The following is an 18,919-nucleotide window of genomic DNA, read 5'->3' as shown; positions in this document are numbered from 1 at the left end:
TCCATATCCAAATGCATTTGCATCTTTCAGACACAAATACTTTTGAACACTGTGCCGCCGGGACTGGTGTGGAGGAGCGCCGTCAACCCCGCCCCCGACGGGCAGCAGTGGGGTGAGGTCCGCACACTGCTGACATCATCACACTGCTGCTGATGCAGGGGCCGGCGCTGCAAAGGTAGCAGACAAGTTGGGCATCGGTAAGCGCTCCATGGAGGAGCTGAGGATGAAATGTGAAATCATTTTAGATGAGGTATCGGGGATGGGGAGCATTGGCGTTACTGCCAAGGCATATTATGGGGGCAGGGGGAATTGTGAAAGGGACCATATTACAGCGAGTGGCAGCGGGGGACTTAATGCAGAGGGGCACTGTGGGGGAATATTATGGACAGGCTCAGTGTTGAGGGGGAGTATATTATGGGGTGGGGCACTGTGTGTGTGGGGGGATATTATGGAGAGGCTCAGTGTCGGAGGGCATATTATGGAGTGGGGCACTGTGTGTGGGTGTGGGGATATTATGGAGAGGGGCACTCTGGGGGTAGATATTATCAAGCGGGGCACTGTGGGGGATATTATGGAGAGGCTCAATATAGAGGGGGATATTACAGAGAGTGGCACTGTGGGGAGGATATTATGGAAATGCTCAGTGTGGGGAGAATTATGGAGAGGAACACTGTGGGGGACATTACAGATAGGGTCAGTGTCAGGGGCAGTATGGAGAGGGTTATATTATGAAGAGGGGCAGTGTGGGGGGGATATTTTGTGCAGGAAGCACACTGTGTTTCAATTTATTTAGGAGTGCAGCATAGGAGATATTCATATTTATGGGGCAGTAAAATTATACTTTTATTTTTAAGAACACCATGTTGGGAATTGCTGCTGCAGATGGAGAAGAGAGAAGTCTGCAGAGGTGAGCTCTGGGCATAAAATCTCATTATGGTGTCTGTACTATGTGGAGACAAAAGGGATGGGAATGACTCAAATCAGAGAAGATGGTACATATGATGTACCTGACAGTGGTTCTGGTACTGCAATCATGTACTGACAGTGGTTCTGGCACTGCAATCATGTACTGACAGTGGTTCTGGTGCTGCATTCATGTACTGACTGTGGTTCTGGCACTGCAATCAGGTACTGATGGTGGTTTTGGCTCTGCATTGAGGCACTGATGGTGGTTCTGGCACTGCATTCATGCAGTGATGGTGGTTCTGGTGCTGCAGTCATGTACTGTCGGTGGTGGTTCTGGTGCTGTGTTCATGTACTAACAGTGGTTCTTGTGCTGAATTCATGTAATGACTGTGGAGGCAGGAGCTTAGCTTTTGGGACTGAAAGAGGCAGGAGCCTAGTTGTTGGAAAACAAGGTGATGTTCTTTTTTGGTGAGGGTCGGAGCTCAGTATAGGGAAACACAGGCTCCTCCTTGACTCTTGATGGATAATTTGAGATGAAGTGGTGGTGTGACACACAGACTTGTTCACTAGGAGTTTGTTGGTGACAAATTGCTTCACATCCAGTGATCATTTTTCTGATGTGTTGAATCCCGTGTAGTCGCTCTAAGTCCTAGAAAATAATTAATAACTTGTATCGAGAGATATTTGACAAAATTAGGAAGGCTGTGATTGGTAACAGTTAAAGATGTACGTGGATTTTGCTGCTTTCACATGAGGGAGTGATGTCAATATTTGCTTTGTTAACTCTACCTTCCTTTTATTGCTTATTGCTTCTGTGATTGAGATATGGTGAGACTGATTGAAGGGCAATCTTGTTTGATGAGCACTTCCCACTTTAAAGGTCATCCTCCTTATCTGCGGCTGCGAATCAATACTGCTGGATGTGAGAGACCACAATATCTGGTCTGAAAACCTTGATACTGTAAGCGCATAAAGATTGGCACAATTCTCGATAACAGTGTATCCCGAGCTTGGATAAATAGGGTTTCATTTCAAAAAACCTGATCTGCACATCCAAACATAGACACAGTGTGAACAGGTGCTGAACCCAGAGTCGCCAACTCGTATATATTTAAGTAAATAGGGCAGCACACTGCAGCGCCAAAACATGCAAACTTGAAAACACAAAATTTGAACTGCATTACTGCACTAGAAATATGAAAAATGAGAGCTTTTAGCGCATAAAAATGGCCAATTTTATGTGTACCTCGTAGCCACGATAAGGCATCTCTCTTATACGAGGCCCTACGCTTGACCTACCTCTCTGAGAATAAACGTCTCCATCTGAATGGGTACATGTGAAACCTCTCCTTGGACTCAAATTCTCTCTCACTGTGGAGGGGTATTGGACCTATTATAATTAAAACACCTGAAGCTAGGAGGCGGGGAGTGCACGATCAGAAGGCTAGAGAATACTTCTAATTAAAAATGGCTCCAGGGTTCCTTATTATAGACTGTCCAGTATGTAACAATTTCTAAAAACCCCATTCAGACGGTAATAACAGATCGCAGATAAACTCTAAGCAAATACCAGATCCAAGACCATTCAGAGCTGCATTCACAATTCTGCTAGAACAAACTATATTTTGGTTCTACCTCCTGTCACTGATGTGATCTACCAGCCGAGCTGCAATTGTATAACTTTCATCAAGGCTTCCACAATACATTGCTCTTTGAGTAACAGGAAACTTGGATGTCACCATACAATTTACGGAAGGCGGCAGTGGCTGCAGCAGCAAAGTGTAAGCTCCTAATAAGTAATGACCGGATTTTGCCTGACAGCTGCCCCTGTTGTGTTGGTGTGGGGCAGGCCTGCACAATATATGGCCTGCAGTTTTGCTGCTGCCCGCAGAGCTGACGCCGCTCCCTTGTCTCCATATCCAAATGCATTTGCATCTTTCAGACACAAATACTTTTGAACACTGTGCCGCCGGGAGTGGTGTGGAGGAGCGCCGTCAACCCCGCCCCCGACGGGCAGCAGTGGGGTGAGGTCCGCACACTGCTGACATCATCACACTGCTGCTGATGCAGGGGCCGGCGCTGCAAAGGTAGCAGACAAGTTGGGCATCGGTAAGCGCTCCATGGAGGAGCTGAGGATGAAATGTGAAATCATTTTAGATGAGGTATCGGGGATGGGGAGCATTGGCGTTACTGCCAAGGCATATTATGGGGGCAGGGGGAATTGTGAAAGGGACCATATTACAGCGAGTGGCAGCGGGGGACTTAATGCAGAGGGGCACTGTGGGGGAATATTATGGACAGGCTCAGTGTTGAGGGGGAGTATATTATGGGGTGGGGCACTGTGTGTGTGGGGGGATATTATGGAGAGGCTCAGTGTCGGAGGGCATATTATGGAGTGGGGCACTGTGTGTGGGTGTGGGGATATTATGGAGAGGGGCACTCTGGGGGTAGATATTATCAAGCGGGGCACTGTGGGGGATATTATGGAGAGGCTCAATATAGAGGGGGATATTACAGAGAGTGGCACTTTAAAGGTCATCCTCCTTATCTGCGGCTGCGAATCAATACTGCTGGATGTGAGAGACCACAATATCTGGTCTGAAAACCTTGATACTGTAAGCGCATAAAGATTGGCACAATTCTCGATAACAGTGTATCCCGAGCTTGGATAAATAGGGGCCACTTCAGGGTCTGCAATTTTGGAGAAGGAAACCTTTGGTTTTCAAAGGACCATCTGTCACGATTCACAGGGAGGATAACTTTATCATCCCGCCGCTGCCACCAATATGTCACAGATCCCAGGGAGGATATCTTTAGCATCCCCGCCGCTCACACTAATATGTCATGAACCGGGGTTGTTTGGTTGCCCCTGGTTCTTTTCTGAAGGGGATTTATCTATATCCCACTTCCCAGTTCCCGTTTTGAACTTGCAGCTCTCTGGCGCCCCCCTTACCCTCAGGTCAGTCAGGGTACTGCACCTAGGATAATTAGTCACCAGAAAGGCTGCCTTACTTTGTACTGGCTAATGGGCACACTGCAGCGAGGGCGATATAACTACTCCCACTCAGGCGGGAACAATAATTATCAACGCCGTCCGTCACTACAAGGTCTCCCAAATAGTTACTTACCCCTTGATAAAGCTGCACACGAAACGCGCGTCGGGGAACCGGTCCACGCCAACGGAGGTAATGTGCCTATGCCACTGAGCAATTTAACTCTTGGGTCTTTATGTGATAGGGTAATTTAACCCCTTGATCCCCTATTAAGCTGCACTTGCACCTTACAAGTCACTAATCTCACTTCTGTGAGCATTGTTACCCTACTCGGCCATAACTTTACTTAGGCCTTTTACAACCTTAATCTAACTCATATAGGTACAGATACATTAACCGTAGGGGGGATCTTTTTCACCCCCTTCTTACCCCCTTTTTCCCATTGTGGATTTACACTTTTTTTCTGTATACCTATATGTTCCTTTTTTCACACAAGCCCATAGCGCCATTTATCCGTAGGCTGGTCCGTATACAGTTTGCACAGTGTCTTCGCAACTTCTTATCTCTCTGTTTTATACAATGTGTTGATTTTAATAATTGATTGAAATAAAACGTTTGTATTTTAAGGCTATAGCTTTTTTTCGCTTTTTCGGATGTACATATTTTTCATGAGCTGCCTGAACCTAGGCATGGCATATTTCTGAGGTTAAGGTCTCCCAAATGTATACAAGAGACACTGACGCACTACTATTGCACAAATCCAAATTGAAGGGGTGCAAAAGAGTGGTGACATGGCATAACAAAGAAAGAGAAAAAGGAACCACTCCAAAGCAATGCACACCACTATATAAATATATAGAAAAAACAAACTTTTATTGATACAACAAATATAAAAACATTTAAAAGACATATTTAACCAAGATCCCCAAGATGATCCCGCCAGAGTAATAGAGGTAAAAAAACGTACATGTCTTTCATGAATATTTACACAATAAAGAGAATATGATAACAATATATCAAATAACCTCGTGCATTAATGCATGAATTGCCAATCAACCCCCCGGGGTTGGAAAGATAAGTAGTCACTGTTTGTACCAAGAGTGGAAACAAAACCCAATAGGCAACTGAATAATCACAGGACACACTGACAACGATCTCTACAGACACAAAGGATTATATAAAGTGTGTACCTGTCTGCCAGAAGAATATTAATGTACCTGTGGTGTAAGGAGAATGGTTCAAAAGAAAGGGGCTTAAATAAGCATTGTGCCAAAGTCTATTGGCCACAAAAAAGATGGTACACAGGAGCCTAAGTAAGCATTGTGTCATGACGTAAGGGGTACACGTGACTCATGACAGCCTTTACTGACTTAAATGCCTAACCTTAATTACTTACTGAATCGGATCTCTCGTAAACTGCCTTATCGTAAGGTCCCCTCCTGAATAACGACATTACACCAGATTTGGATTAAATGGCCACAGCAGCCTTTTATTAAACATAAAATACAACATGTGAACAATATCCCCCCCAGGGAGTGGCGGTCCTCGAAGCCTCAAAAATAACCTTGCAGAAATTCAAATTGTGTACCTTGGCCTCCAGGCTTAGTCTTGCCTCCAGCCGCTAAGCACCAGCTTGGAGGCAGATAATGACCAACCCGGCCAAACCAACCGATTACCAAATCCTTTAATCAGCCCCTCCACGGGCTGATCTACCACATCCACTCGCAATCCACTCCGGGGGAGTCCAGGACCACTAGAGGTCCCCCCCTAGAATCCGCCATTCCCCTCTTTCCACCAACTTCGAGGACCTCCCTCCCCTGCCACCAATATAAATGTTTTGACACCTCAAACATTTGTGCCCCTCCAAACCTTTAAACCCGTCTCAATTCCTTCCTGAACAGCGAGACACGACATGTCAACCCCGATTGCATTTCAGTGCACGCCATCTGCCCTCCAATATTCGCCCTTTCCGGATTCCAAATTTACATGACGCACTACCAATGCCCCATTCCGCGCCATGAACCGAGATACCGCCTTACTTACTTTTATTCTGGCCTTATTTATCCCCTCAATTGAGCAAGCACCTCGCCACACCTTCCTCGGGATAATATCCGACCAGACAACTAACAACTTCGGATACGCCGCCCAAAGTCTTAAAATGTCGAACTTTATATCCTTTATCAATTCCCTACAGGGCCTTTTACCCTAGTCATTCCCGCCCAAATGAATTACTACCACATCCGGAGCTCGATTATAGTATTATAGTAGTTATATTCTTGTACATAGGGGCAGTATTATAGTAGTTATATTCTTGTACATAGGGGCAGTATTATAGTAGTTATATTCTTGTACATAGAGGCAGTATTATAGTAGTTATATTCTTGTATATAGGGGCAGTATGATAGTAGTTATATTCTTGTACATAGGGGCAGTATGATAGTAGTTATATTCTTGTACATAGGGGCAGTATTATAGTAGTTATATTCTTGTATATAGGGGCAGTATTATAGTAGTTATATTCTTGTACATAGGGGCAGTATTATAGTAGTTATGTTCTTGTACATAGGGGCAGTATTATAGTAGTTATATTCTTGTACATAGGGGCAGTATGATAGCAGTTATATTCTTGTACATAGGGGCAGTATTATAGTAGTTATATTCTTGTATATAGGAGCAGTATTACAGCAGTTATATTCTTGTACATAGGAGGCAGTATTATAGTAGTTATATTCTTGTACATAGGGAGCAGTATTATAGTAGTTATATTCTTGTACATAGGAGCAGTATTATAGTAGTTATATTCTTGTACATAGGGGCAGTATTATAGTAGTTATATTCTTGTACATTAGGGCAGTATTATAGTAGTTATATTCTTGTACATGGGGCAGTATTATAGTAGTTATATTCTTGTACATAGAGGGCAGTATTATAGTAGTTATATTCTTGTACATAGGGGCAGTATTATAGTAGTTATATTCTTGTACATAGGGGCAGTATTATAGTAGTTATATTCTTGTACATGGGGCAGTATTATAGTAGTTATATTCTTGTACATGGGGCAGTATTATAGTAGTTATATTCTTGTACATAGGAGCAGTATTACAGCAGTTATATTCTTGTACATAGGAGCAGTATTATAGTAGTTATATTCTTGTACATAGGAGCAATATTATAGTAGTTATATTCTTGTACATAGGAGCAGTATTATAGTAGTTATATTCTTGTACCTAGGAGCAGTATTATAGTAGTTATATTCCTGTACATAGGTGCAGTATTACAGCAGTTATATTCTTGTACATAGGAGGCAGTATTATAGTAGTTATATTCTTGTACATAGGGAGCAGTATTATAGTAGTTATATTCTTGTACATAGGAGCAGTATTATAGTAGTTATATTCTTGTACATAGGGGCAGTATTATAGTAGTTATATTCTTGTACATTAGGGCAGTATTATAGTAGTTATATTCTTGTACATAGGGGCATTATTATAGTAGTTATATTCTTGTACATAGGGAGCAGTATTATAGTAGTTATATTCTTGTACATAGGGGCAGTATTATAGTAGTTATATTCTTGTACATAGGGGCATTATTATAGTAGTTATATTCTTGTACATAGGGAGCAGTATTATAGTAGTTATATTCTTGTACATAGGGGCAGTATTATAGTAGTTATATTCTTGTACATAGGGGCAGTATTATAGTAGTTATATTCTTGTATATAGGGAGCAGTATTATAGTAGTTATATTCTTGTACATAGGAGCAGTATTATAGTAGTTATATTCTTGTATATGGAGGCAGTATTATAGTAGTTATATTCTTGTACATAGGAGCAGTATTATAGTAGTTATATTCTTGTACATAGGGGGCAGTATTATAGTAGTTATATTCTTGTACATAGGGGCAGTATTATAGTAGTTATATTCTTGTACATAGGGGCATTATTATAGTAGTTATATTCTTGTACATAGGGAGCAGTATTATAGTAGTTATATTCTTGTATATAGGGGCAGTATTATAGTAGTTATATTCTTGTACATAGGGGCAGTATTATAGTAGTTATATTCTTGTACATAGGGGCAGTATTATAGTAGTTATATTCTTGTACATGGGGCAGTATTATAGTAGTTATACTCTTGTACATAGGGGCAGTATTATAGTAGTTATATTCTTGTATATAAGGGCAGTATTATAGTAGTTATATTCTTGTATATAGGAGCAGTATTATAGTAGTTATATTCTTGTACATAGGGGCAGTATTATAGTAGTTATATTCCTGTACATAGGGGCAGTATTATAGTAGTTATATTCTTGTATATAGGGGCAGTATTATAGTAGTTATATTCTTGTATATAGGGGCAGTATTATTGTGTTATTTCAGCAGTCGCTCTTCTGACAGTATATAAACATCTTATGATTGGTCTTGTCGCTATGAGATCATTTTTGGATCAGTGATGTCTCTCGGATTTATCTGTGTCGCACATATGACTGAGGAGACACATTGAGGTTATTAATAGCAGACAGTGCAATATTGATAATGACGGTGACACTTAGTGATCTCAGGAGAGGACGACTCCAGGACTTACCTATATACTGTTTTTTTCCATGCAGAGGTTAATAGCGCTGCGGCTATAAATTATAATTTTGTAATGCTGCAATACCGTGACAATTTTATATTTTAGTTGCAGATTTCACTGTAATCATTGGTAAAATCGTCTGTGTAATACCACAAAATCGGGGACAGGTGACGGCATCTCATCAGTCATAACATCAGGGAAAGTCATCTACCATAAGTGCGATCGGACTTGGTCGCCTCCTCCCAGTTTTCCGCCCGCTAACACCCTGACCGTAGAGATGTAATTAATTGAAGCGAGATCCGAGATTAACCCAGGATTAGATCTCTGATCCGACCTCATCTGTGATTTAACATTGTCCCGGGTGGTGGGTAGGGGAGGAGGGAATGTGAGGGGTTAATGAAATACGATATAAAGTAGGAGAACATAACAATGTGATATTATATAAAACTAATGGTGTAATAATAATTATGGGTCAAACTAACGGAACAATAACAGTAAAATCTAATGTAGAGTAATACGGGATAATAGAGCGCAGTAATAATACTGTACTATTATAGGTATAATAATATACATCCCAGACTAAAGCCCTAAATACAGATCACAGATGAGACCCCTGAAGTAATACAGACTCCAGTGCAGACCCCTTAAACTAAAAGACCCCAGACCAGACCCCAAAACTATTAGACCTCAATCCAAGCCCCCAAACTAATACAGATCTCAGACCAGAACCCCTAAAGTAACTCAGACTTCCGTAGAGGCAGTCCTCGAATTCTGCACTCCCAATAGGTAGACGTTGGTGCTTAGAACGAAACATAATCAGATTCTAGAAAACATGACACTTCGGGATAGTTGAATATGAATCAAGAATTTTGTAACCTTCTCTGCCATGGCTTTGGCTTTTTCGTGTTTCATTTTATGATTAATTATGTGATGATTTATTATGTTTTTTTTTCTGATTATATTTTGTTATTTTACTTATAGATAACTTTGATAAAGGCCATTAGGCCGAAACGTCAGTTTTTTTGACAGTATGTGACTGGTCATTACATTAAAATATTTTTGGCATTACTACTAGCCTTTTTGCCCCAGGTTAATCAAGTACTAGTTTATTCTTTTCCTGAAGGCATTGCCCTTTTCTGATAGCTAACCCCTTGATCAATATATCAAGATTTTTTTAATTCACAGCCGACATATGAAAAGGACAAACATAGTTTCCAACGTTTCGGCACGTAGCCCTTTATCAGAGATATCTATGTGAATAGCAAAAGAAAAAAATGACTAAAAAATAAAATTAAAAAATGACAAACAAATGTACGTGATCGAACCCCATGATTGTTTAAATAAACGAGCGCGGAGTCGTCACTACACACGGCTTTGTTAAATCCTAGCACTGCTGGTCTTGATTAGACATTTGGCTAGTTTTGACTAAACAAATAGGCATGTGCTCTCTTCAGTGTGGCAGCTGGGAGACAAGCCAGTGTCTCTGTGAATGGAGACTGCACGGGTCAGCTGGGAAAGCTGAGCAGTCTGTGTGTTGGAGCTGCAGCTTGTACAGTGTGGACTGTGCCAGTTGAACACTTCTGTTTGGCGCTGGAAGCTGCTGGGGATATGGAGACTGGTGGGATCGTACCTCTTCTTTGTGTAAAATTTTCTCCGGCACAGGACTGTAATCTTTTCTGGTGAGACCGCACTGACATATATGTATCTGCTCAATGAACTGTTTATTTGCTGTGATACATTTGTGCCCAGAAGAGGCTGTTTTTTTTTTAAAAATTTTAATGCATGATAGTTTTATGAAAGCAATAAATAAACCGCATTGCCTATGTGAATGCTACCTACTGCTGAGTGTGAATCCCTATACCCTAAACTAACATAGACCCCACACCAGACCAATTCTGACTCTAGACCAGGCCAATTAAGCTAATTTAAGTCACAGACCAAATCCCCAAAACTGCTACAAATTTGAGACCACCACACCCGTAAACTAGTACAGACCCCAAACCAGAATCCCAGATTTCAAAATTAATTCAGACTCCAGACCTCTCCATGTATGAAAGTCATGAGTTTAAGAATTGGAGATATGGAGCATGGGTTTATACACTGGACAATGGCATGGTGATATTTGCGGTACACGACAATTACACTTGTGGTTCAGGACATTTGGGGTGACACGCATGTGTGCTCCTCTTTGATCTGTGGCGTTGGACAAGAAGTCCCCTCCGGAGCTGCAGACATGTGCTTGCTCCCTATCTCGTGGGTGCAGATGGTAACGCCTCACGTGTTACACCCCAAACATGTCCTTAGATAATATTAAAAGATCTGACTCTGCGCAGAAGAACACAACAACCAACACATCTAAGAGAAGAAACATGGCAGCAGCCTTCATCCTTCTGTCCGTGCTCCTAGGGGCCGGGGTCTCATGTAAGTATGACTTTGTGAACATGTGTGATATGGGGTCACCCATGAGAGAAGGTCCTGACGATGTCCAAGACCTCGTCATCTATGGATTAGATAAATATCATAATTTGTATGTTTCTTTGACCCAGATGCTGTACTTGAGATCTCCGTGGACTCCAATATCGTGGCCAATATTGGGGACACAGTGAAGCTGAAATGTGTCCTGCAGGGTCTGGAAGGTCCCGTGGACCTAAAGAAGCTCATGGTTCAGTGGTACACACGCGGGAAGCAGATCGCTGAGTTTGATGATAAAATCCAAATTTCGAAAACCGGATTGTCCATGTCCTTAGAGGGACTGATGAAAGGTGACGCCACGCTGACCATCCAGTCCTTCACCGCAGAGGATGCTGGGAACTATCGCTGTTATTTCTATTACAAGTCAGACCACACCATGAAGCAGACAGTGCTTTCTGCTATTGGTAAGTTAATGTCACGCACGCTGGCACTTTACACATGTTGCCGTAAATCATTGACTAGATTACCTATTTAGCAGATTTTTATATATACCCTTCCCATTTAGGAAAGATGCCCCCCAAACTAAGGCTTTATAGGTAGTTATTATGATCCCCTTCATCATATCCCAAAATAAATGCAAAACAGATCCCAGACCAGATCCCCTGAACTAATATGGCCGACAAACCAGACCCCTAAAGTAATACAGACCCAGACCAGATCCCCCAAACTACTATAAACGGCAAACTGAGCCCTAAAGTAATACAGATCTCAGACCAGATCCCCAAACTACTATAAACGGCAAACTGAGCCCTAAAGTAATACAGATCTCAGACCAGATCCCCCAAACTACTATAAATGGCAAACTGAGCCCTAAAGTAATACAGATCACAGACCAGATCTTCTGAACTAATATGGCCGACAAACCAGACCCCTAAAGTAAGACAGACCCAGACCAGATCCCCCAAACTACTATAGACCGCACACTGAGCCCTAAAGTAATACAGAACCAGACCAGATCCCCCAAACTACTATAAACCGCACACTGAGCCCTAAAGTAATACAGACCCAGACCAGATCCGCAAACTACTATAAACCGCACACTGAGCCCTAAAGTAATACAGACCCAGACCAGATGCCCCAAACTACTATAGACCGCACACTGAGCCCTAAAGTAATACAGACCCAGACCAGATCCCCCAAACTACTATAGACCGCACACTGAGCCCTAAAGTAATACAGACGCAGACCAGATCCGCAAACTACTATAAACCGCACACTGAGCCCTAAAGTAATACAGACCCAGACCAGATGCCCCAAACTACTATAGACCGCACACTGAGCCCTAAAGTAATACAGACCCAGACCAGATCCCCCAAACTACTATAGACCGCACACTGAGCCCTAAAGTAATACAGACCCAGACCAGATCCGCAAACTACTATAAACCGCACACTGAGCCCTAAAGTAATACAGACCCAGACCAGATCCCCCAAACTACTATAGACCGCACACTGAGCACTAAAGTAATACAGACGCAGACCAGATCCCCCAAACTACTATAGACCGCACACTGAGCACTAAAGTAATACAGACCCAGACCAGATCCCCCAAACTACTATAGACCGCACACTGAGCACTAAAGTAATACAGACGCAGACCAGATCCCCCAAACTACTATAAACCGCACACTGAGCCCTAAAGTAATACAGACCCAGACCAGATCCCCCAAACTATATAGACCGCACAGAGCCCTAAAGTAATACAGACCCAGACCAGATCCCCCAAGCTACTATAGACCGCACACTGAGCCCTAAAGTAATACAGACCCAGACCAGATCCCCCAAACTACTATAGACCGCACACTGAGCACTAAAGTAATACAGACCCAGACCAGATCCGCAAACTACTATAAACCGCACACTGAGCCCTAAAGTAATACAGACCCAGACCAGATCCCCTGAACTAATATGGCCGACAAACCAGACCCCTAAAGTAAGACAGACCCAGACCAGATCCCCCAAACTACTATAGACCGCACACTGAGCCCTAAAGTAATACAGACCCAGACCAGATCCCCCAAACTACTATAAACCGCACACTGAGTCCTAAAGTAATACAGACCCAGACCAGATCCCCCAAACTACTATAGACCGCACAGAGCCCTAAAGTAATACAGACCCAGACCAGATCCCCCAAACTACTATAGACCGCACACTGAGCCCTAAAGTAATACAGACCCAGACCAGATCCCCCAAACTATATAGACCGCACAGAGCCCTAAAGTAATACAGACCCAGACCAGATCCCCAAACTACTATAAATGGCAAACTGAGCCCTAAAGTAATACAGATCTCATACCAGATCCCCCAAACTACTATAGACCGCACACTGAGCCCTAAACTAATACAGATCTCAGACCAGATCCCCCAAACTACTATAGACCGCACACTGAGCCCTAAAGTAATACAGACCCAGACCAGATCCCCCAAGCTACTATAGACCGCACACTGAGCCCTAAAGTAATACAGACCCAGACCAGATCCCCCAAGCTACTATAGACCGCACACTGAGCCCAAAAGTAATACAGACCCAGACCAGATCCCCCAAACTACTATAGACCGCACACTGAGCCCTAAAGTAAGACAGACCCAGACCAGATCCCCCAAACTACTATAGACCGCACACTGAGCCCTAAAGTAATACAGACCCAGACCAGATCCGCAAACTACTATAAACCGCACACTGAGCCCTAAAGTAATACAGACCCAGACCAGATCCCCCAAACTATATAGACCGCACAGAGCCCTAAAGTAATACAGACCCAGACCAGATCCCCAAACTACTATAAATGGCAAACTGAGCCCTAAAGTAATACAGATCTCAGACCAGATCCCCCAAACTACTATAGACCGCACACTGAGCCCTAAACTAATACAGATCTCAGACCAGATCCCCCAAACTACTATAGACCGCACACTGAGCCCTAAAGTAATACAGACCCAGACCAGATCCCCCAAGCTACTATAGACCGCACACTGAGCCCTAAAGTAATACAGACCCAGACCAGATCCCCCAAGCTACTATAGACCGCACACTGAGCCCTAAAGTAATACAGACCCAGACCAGATCCCCCAAGCTACTATAGACCGCACACTGAGCCCTAAAGTAATACAGACCCAGACCAGATCCCCCAAGCTACTATAGACCGCACACTGAGCCCTAAAGTAATACAGACCCAGACCAGATCCCCAAACTACTATAAACGGCAAACTGAGACCTAAAGTAATACAGACCCAGACCAGATCCCCCAAACTACTATAAACGGCAAACTGAGCCCTAAAGTAATACAGATCTCAGACCAGATCCCCCAAACTACTATAAATGGCAAACTGAGCCCTAAAGTAATACAGATCACAGACCAGATCTTCTGAACTAATATGGCCGACAAACCAGACCCCTAAAGTAAGACAGACCCAGACCAGATCCCCCAAACTACTATAGACCGCACACTGAGCCCTAAAGTAATACAGACCCAGACCAGATCCGCAAACTACTATAAACCGCACACTGAGCCCTAAAGTAATACAGACCCAGACCAGATCCCCTGAACTAATATGGCCAACAAACCAGACCCCTAAAGTAAGACAGACCCAGACCAGATCCCCCAAACTACTATAAACCGCACACTGAGCCCTAAAGTAATACAGACCCAGACCAGATCCGCAAACTACTATAAACCGCACACTGAGCCCTAAAGTAATACAGACCCAGACCAGATCCGCAAACTACTATAAACCGCACACTGAGCCCTAAAGTAATACAGACCCAGACCAGATCCCCCAAACTACTATAAACCGCACACTGAGCCCTAAAGTAATACAGACCCAGACCAGATCCGCAAACTACTATAAACCGCACACTGAGCCCTAAAGTAATACAGACCCAGACCAGATCCCCTGAACTAATATGGCCGACAAACCAGACCCCTAAAGTAAGACAGACCCAGACCAGATCCCCCAAACTACTATAGACCGCACACTGAGCCCTAAAGTAATACAGACCCAGACCAGATCCCCCAAACTACTATAGACCGCACAGAGCCCTAAAGTAATACAGACCCAGACCAGATCCCCCAAACTACTATAGACCGCACACTGAGCCCTAAAGTAATACAGACCCAGACCAGATCCCCCAAACTATATAGACCGCACAGAGCCCTAAAGTAATACAGACCCAGACCAGATCCCCAAACTACTATAAATGGCAAACTGAGCCCTAAAGTAATACAGATCTCAGACCAGATCCCCCAAACTACTATAGACCGCACACTGAGCCCTAAACTAATACAGATCTCAGACCAGATCCCCCAAACTACTATAGACCGCACACTGAGCCCTAAACTAATACAGATCTCAGACCAGATCCCCCAAACTACTATAGACCGCACACTGAGCCCTAAAGTAATACAGACCCAGACCAGATCCCCCAAGCTACTATAGACCGCACACTGAGCCCTAAAGTAATACAGACCCAGACCAGATCCCCCAAGCTACTATAGACCGCACACTGAGCCCAAAAGTAATACAGACCCAGACCAGATCCCCCAAGCTACTATAGACCGCACACTGAGCCCTAAAGTAATACAGACCCAGACCAGATCCCCAAACTACTATAAACCGCACACTGAGCCCAAAAGTAATACAGACCCAGACCAGATCCCCCAAACTATATAGACCGCACAGAGCCCTAAAGTAATACAGACCCAGACCAGATCCCCAAACTACTATAAATGGCAAACTGAGCCCTAAAGTAATACAGATCTCAGACCAGATCCCCCAAACTACTATAGACCGCACACTGAGCCCTAAACTAATACAGATCTCAGACCAGATCCCCCAAACTACTATAGACCGCACACTGAGCCCTAAAGTAATACAGACCCAGACCAGATCCCCCAATCTACTATAGACCGCACACTGAGCCCAAAAGTAATACAGACCCAGACCAGATCCCCCAAACTACTATAGACCGCACACTGAGCCCTAAAGTAATACAGACCCAGACCAGATCCCCCAAGCTACTATAGACCGCACACTGAGCCCTAAAGTAATACAGACCCAGACCAGATCCCCAAACTACTATAAACGGCAAACTGAGCCCTAAAGTAATACAGACCCAGACCAGATCCCCCAAACTACTATAGACCGCAAACTGAGCCTTAAAGAAATACAGATCTCAGACCAGATCCCCCAAACTACTATAGACCGCAAACTGAGACCTAAAGTAATACAGACCCAGACCAGATCCCCCAAACTACTATAAACCACAAACTGAGCCCTAATGTAATACAGATCCCAGACCAGATCCCCTAAACTAATTAAGACCTCAGACCAGACCCATAAAGTAATAAAGACCCCAGACCAGATCCTCCAAACTGAGCCCTAAGGTAATATTGATCCAGACAGATTCCCCGAAACTGAGCCCTGAAGTAATACAGACCTTAGACCAGATCCCCCAAACTGAGCCCTAAAGTAATACAGACCCCAGACCAGATCCCCCAAACTGAGCGCTAAAGTAATACAGACCCCAGACCAGATCCCCCAAACTGAGCCCTAAAGTAATACAGACCCCAGACCAGACATCTAAGCTAATACACACCCAGACTGCAACCACTAAATACAGACCCCAGACCAGACCCCTTAAACTAAAAGACTGTAGACTAGACCAGACAACTAAATTATTTCAGACCCCAGACCATCTGAATTAAAAGACCCCAAACCAGATCCTTTAAACTAATAGAGACCTCAGACCAGACCCCCTAAATTTATAAAAGCCCCACATCAGAGCCTTTCATGTAATTTGTACCCTCGACTAGAGTCCCTAAACTAATACAGACCCACTAGACTGTAAGGCCACAGATCAGACCCCCTAGACTAAGATTTTAGACCAGATCCTCTAGATAAATTCCAGACCCCAGACAAGAGTTTGGGATCCATTGGCTTCGATTAATGGCAGATTGTCAGATACTCCAGATTATTGGATGATCCTTAGATAGCAATTCTCTATGTCATGTATCTGAGCCGCCATGTTCCCTGGACCTGGCTATTTTTTATCGTTTTTTTTTTTTTTTTACTTTTTTTGCAGGTGCACCAACCCAAAGCGTAAGTGACGTGGAGCTGAGCACCTGTGAGACCGTCCTGGACAAGAAGCTGGACAAGATCATCGACTGGATCAGCAAAGTGGAGAGCAAACTGGCGGACGTGCAGAGTGGCTGCTCCTCCCAGAAGCACAAGACGCTCGGAAACTGATCCGACGCCTCTCCGCGCTTTCCCTGCTGCCTCACTTATCAAGACCGACCTTGTTGCCTGTAGCAACCAATCAGAATGCAGCTTTCATTTTTCCACGGCAGTTTTAGAGATGAATGCTGCTTTCTGATTGGTTGCTATGGGTAACGAGGCCTGTTTTCCTCCTTATACCTTGTTTCCATGAGTATTATGGCTTCTGGATTCGTAGTTTTGATGGATCCACTTATAAACAGATCTCATAGCAGGATCTGTCAGCTTTCTGCCTGACTTCAAGAATCGCTCAGCTGACGTCACACCTTACCGTTACCCTGCGATAGACCCATGATGGAAATCGGCCTACTTTTGTTATATTTGCATCCGCAGTTTTAAGCACCGCCCTTATATCTCTAGGGAAACCCGAAAAATTCCTAGAAATTCTCACTTTTCGATATTTTTGTGTAATTTCTCTTTCTTTTGAGCATCAGGGAAAATCACACACACAAAAAAGTTGAGTTGAAGGGTATGGAAGAGAGATGAGCACTCCTAGGGTGCACTTTTTTATTTTATAGCCAAAAATTCAGTTTTTTTGTGGGATTTTCCGCTGAAACAGGCCTCAAAGGGCTTGGCGTGTACTAAAAGGGGCGTTCTAGTGACATTTTGAGGGCGCACCTGGTCATGTGTGAATGGGGATGAAAGTTTGGGAAGGTACAGATATTGCTTCACTTCTCTGTGCTGTCGCTTCATTGTGGGGTTGAATACTTATGCAATAAAGCAAAAATAATAATAACTGCTGTCTCTATGTGTAATCATTATAAGAAGAGTCATTTCTTGTGTTGTAGGCAATACCCGGCAAACATAGGCAAGTGCCAGGGTCTCTGGTGCCTGGGGGTCCGACTCGACCCAGATATCCATTGGCGAATGCGCACACTGTGCGTACACAGCACCGGCACTGGCTGTGTCGTACAGCCGACGCCTAAAGCTATGCTCACACATTGTGTTATTGCTGATTTGTTATTGTCTCTTGTGCATGTTGATAACGTTTAGTGCCCCCCCCCCCAAAAAAAAAAAATAACGCAACTTCCTTAAGTTTTTGCACCAAAAATACAGCAAAACCTTAGTGATAGTAGTGTATCGATGGCAGGGTCATGGCACCCAGAAGGCCGACTGTAGGCCCCTGCTTCTTCCTTGTCCGTCTGCCATGGTTGTATGGCCATTGGTAATTTTACAATAATCTGTAATATTACAATATATCGTACATATATCGTATATCGTACAATATATCGTATCGTACAAGCGATGACGCCATTGAAGGTTCAAGCTCCTAGTAGGGGAACCAAGAAAAAAATGTACATAAAGAATGTAAAGGCTAAAAAAAACTATTAGAAAATCTTCCCTGAAATGGAAACAACAGAGAATAAAAAATAATAAAATATCTGAATATTTATCCCATACTGTGTAATCATCCGAAAAATTGGAATACAAATAATGTGTGAGTTGCATGTCACCGATCATAGTAATAACTACAAAAATACAACCCCAACGACTGAAAAATGAAAAGCTATTTCTCTTGGAAGGTGAGAAAATCGTGAAAGTGGAGCGGGGCCCTCCTGGGCTGTGTCCCCCAGGGCCTCTATGGATCGGGAGCCGGCCCTGGTGGTAGGTGGACATTCTTTACCGGGCGTTATCGCAGAATACAGTCATGACTCCATCGGTCATAAGGCCGGTGATTGAGAAATCCACAGACGT

General features: G+C 43.5%; 1 protein-coding gene across 1 annotated transcript; it reads left to right on the top strand.

The window, feature by feature from the left end:
* The first annotated feature begins 10,756 nt into the window (after positions 1-10,756).
* Positions 10,757-17,960, top strand: LOC138645534 (uncharacterized). Its single transcript, XM_069734923.1, has 3 exons — positions 10,757-10,898; positions 11,024-11,353; positions 17,034-17,960. Exons 1-3 carry the CDS (start codon positions 10,772-10,774, stop codon positions 17,195-17,197), a joined length of 621 nt encoding a protein of 206 aa, XP_069591024.1. The 5' UTR covers positions 10,757-10,771; the 3' UTR covers positions 17,198-17,960.
* The last annotated feature ends 959 nt before the right edge of the window (positions 17,961-18,919 follow it).

Source organism: Ranitomeya imitator, chromosome 7 (genome assembly GCF_032444005.1).
Source record: "Ranitomeya imitator isolate aRanImi1 chromosome 7, aRanImi1.pri, whole genome shotgun sequence".
In the NCBI taxonomy this organism is placed as follows: Eukaryota; Metazoa; Chordata; class Amphibia; order Anura; family Dendrobatidae; genus Ranitomeya; species Ranitomeya imitator.
This window is presented reverse-complemented; position numbering and strand designations above follow the sequence as displayed.

What these genes read in the sequence shown, in the direction of transcription:
- LOC138645534 (XM_069734923.1), top strand. Translation starts at nt 10,772, where the DNA reads ATGTCCTTAGATAATATTAAAAGATCTGACTCTGCGCAGAAGAACACA. An exon ending in CCTAGGGGCCGGGGTCTCAT is followed by an intron (nt 10,899 to 11,023) that starts GTAAGTATGACT and finishes TCTTTGACCCAG; the next exon opens with ATGCTGTACTTGAGATCTCC. An exon ending in GACAGTGCTTTCTGCTATTG is followed by an intron (nt 11,354 to 17,033) that starts GTAAGTTAATGT and finishes CTTTTTTTGCAG; the next exon opens with GTGCACCAACCCAAAGCGTA.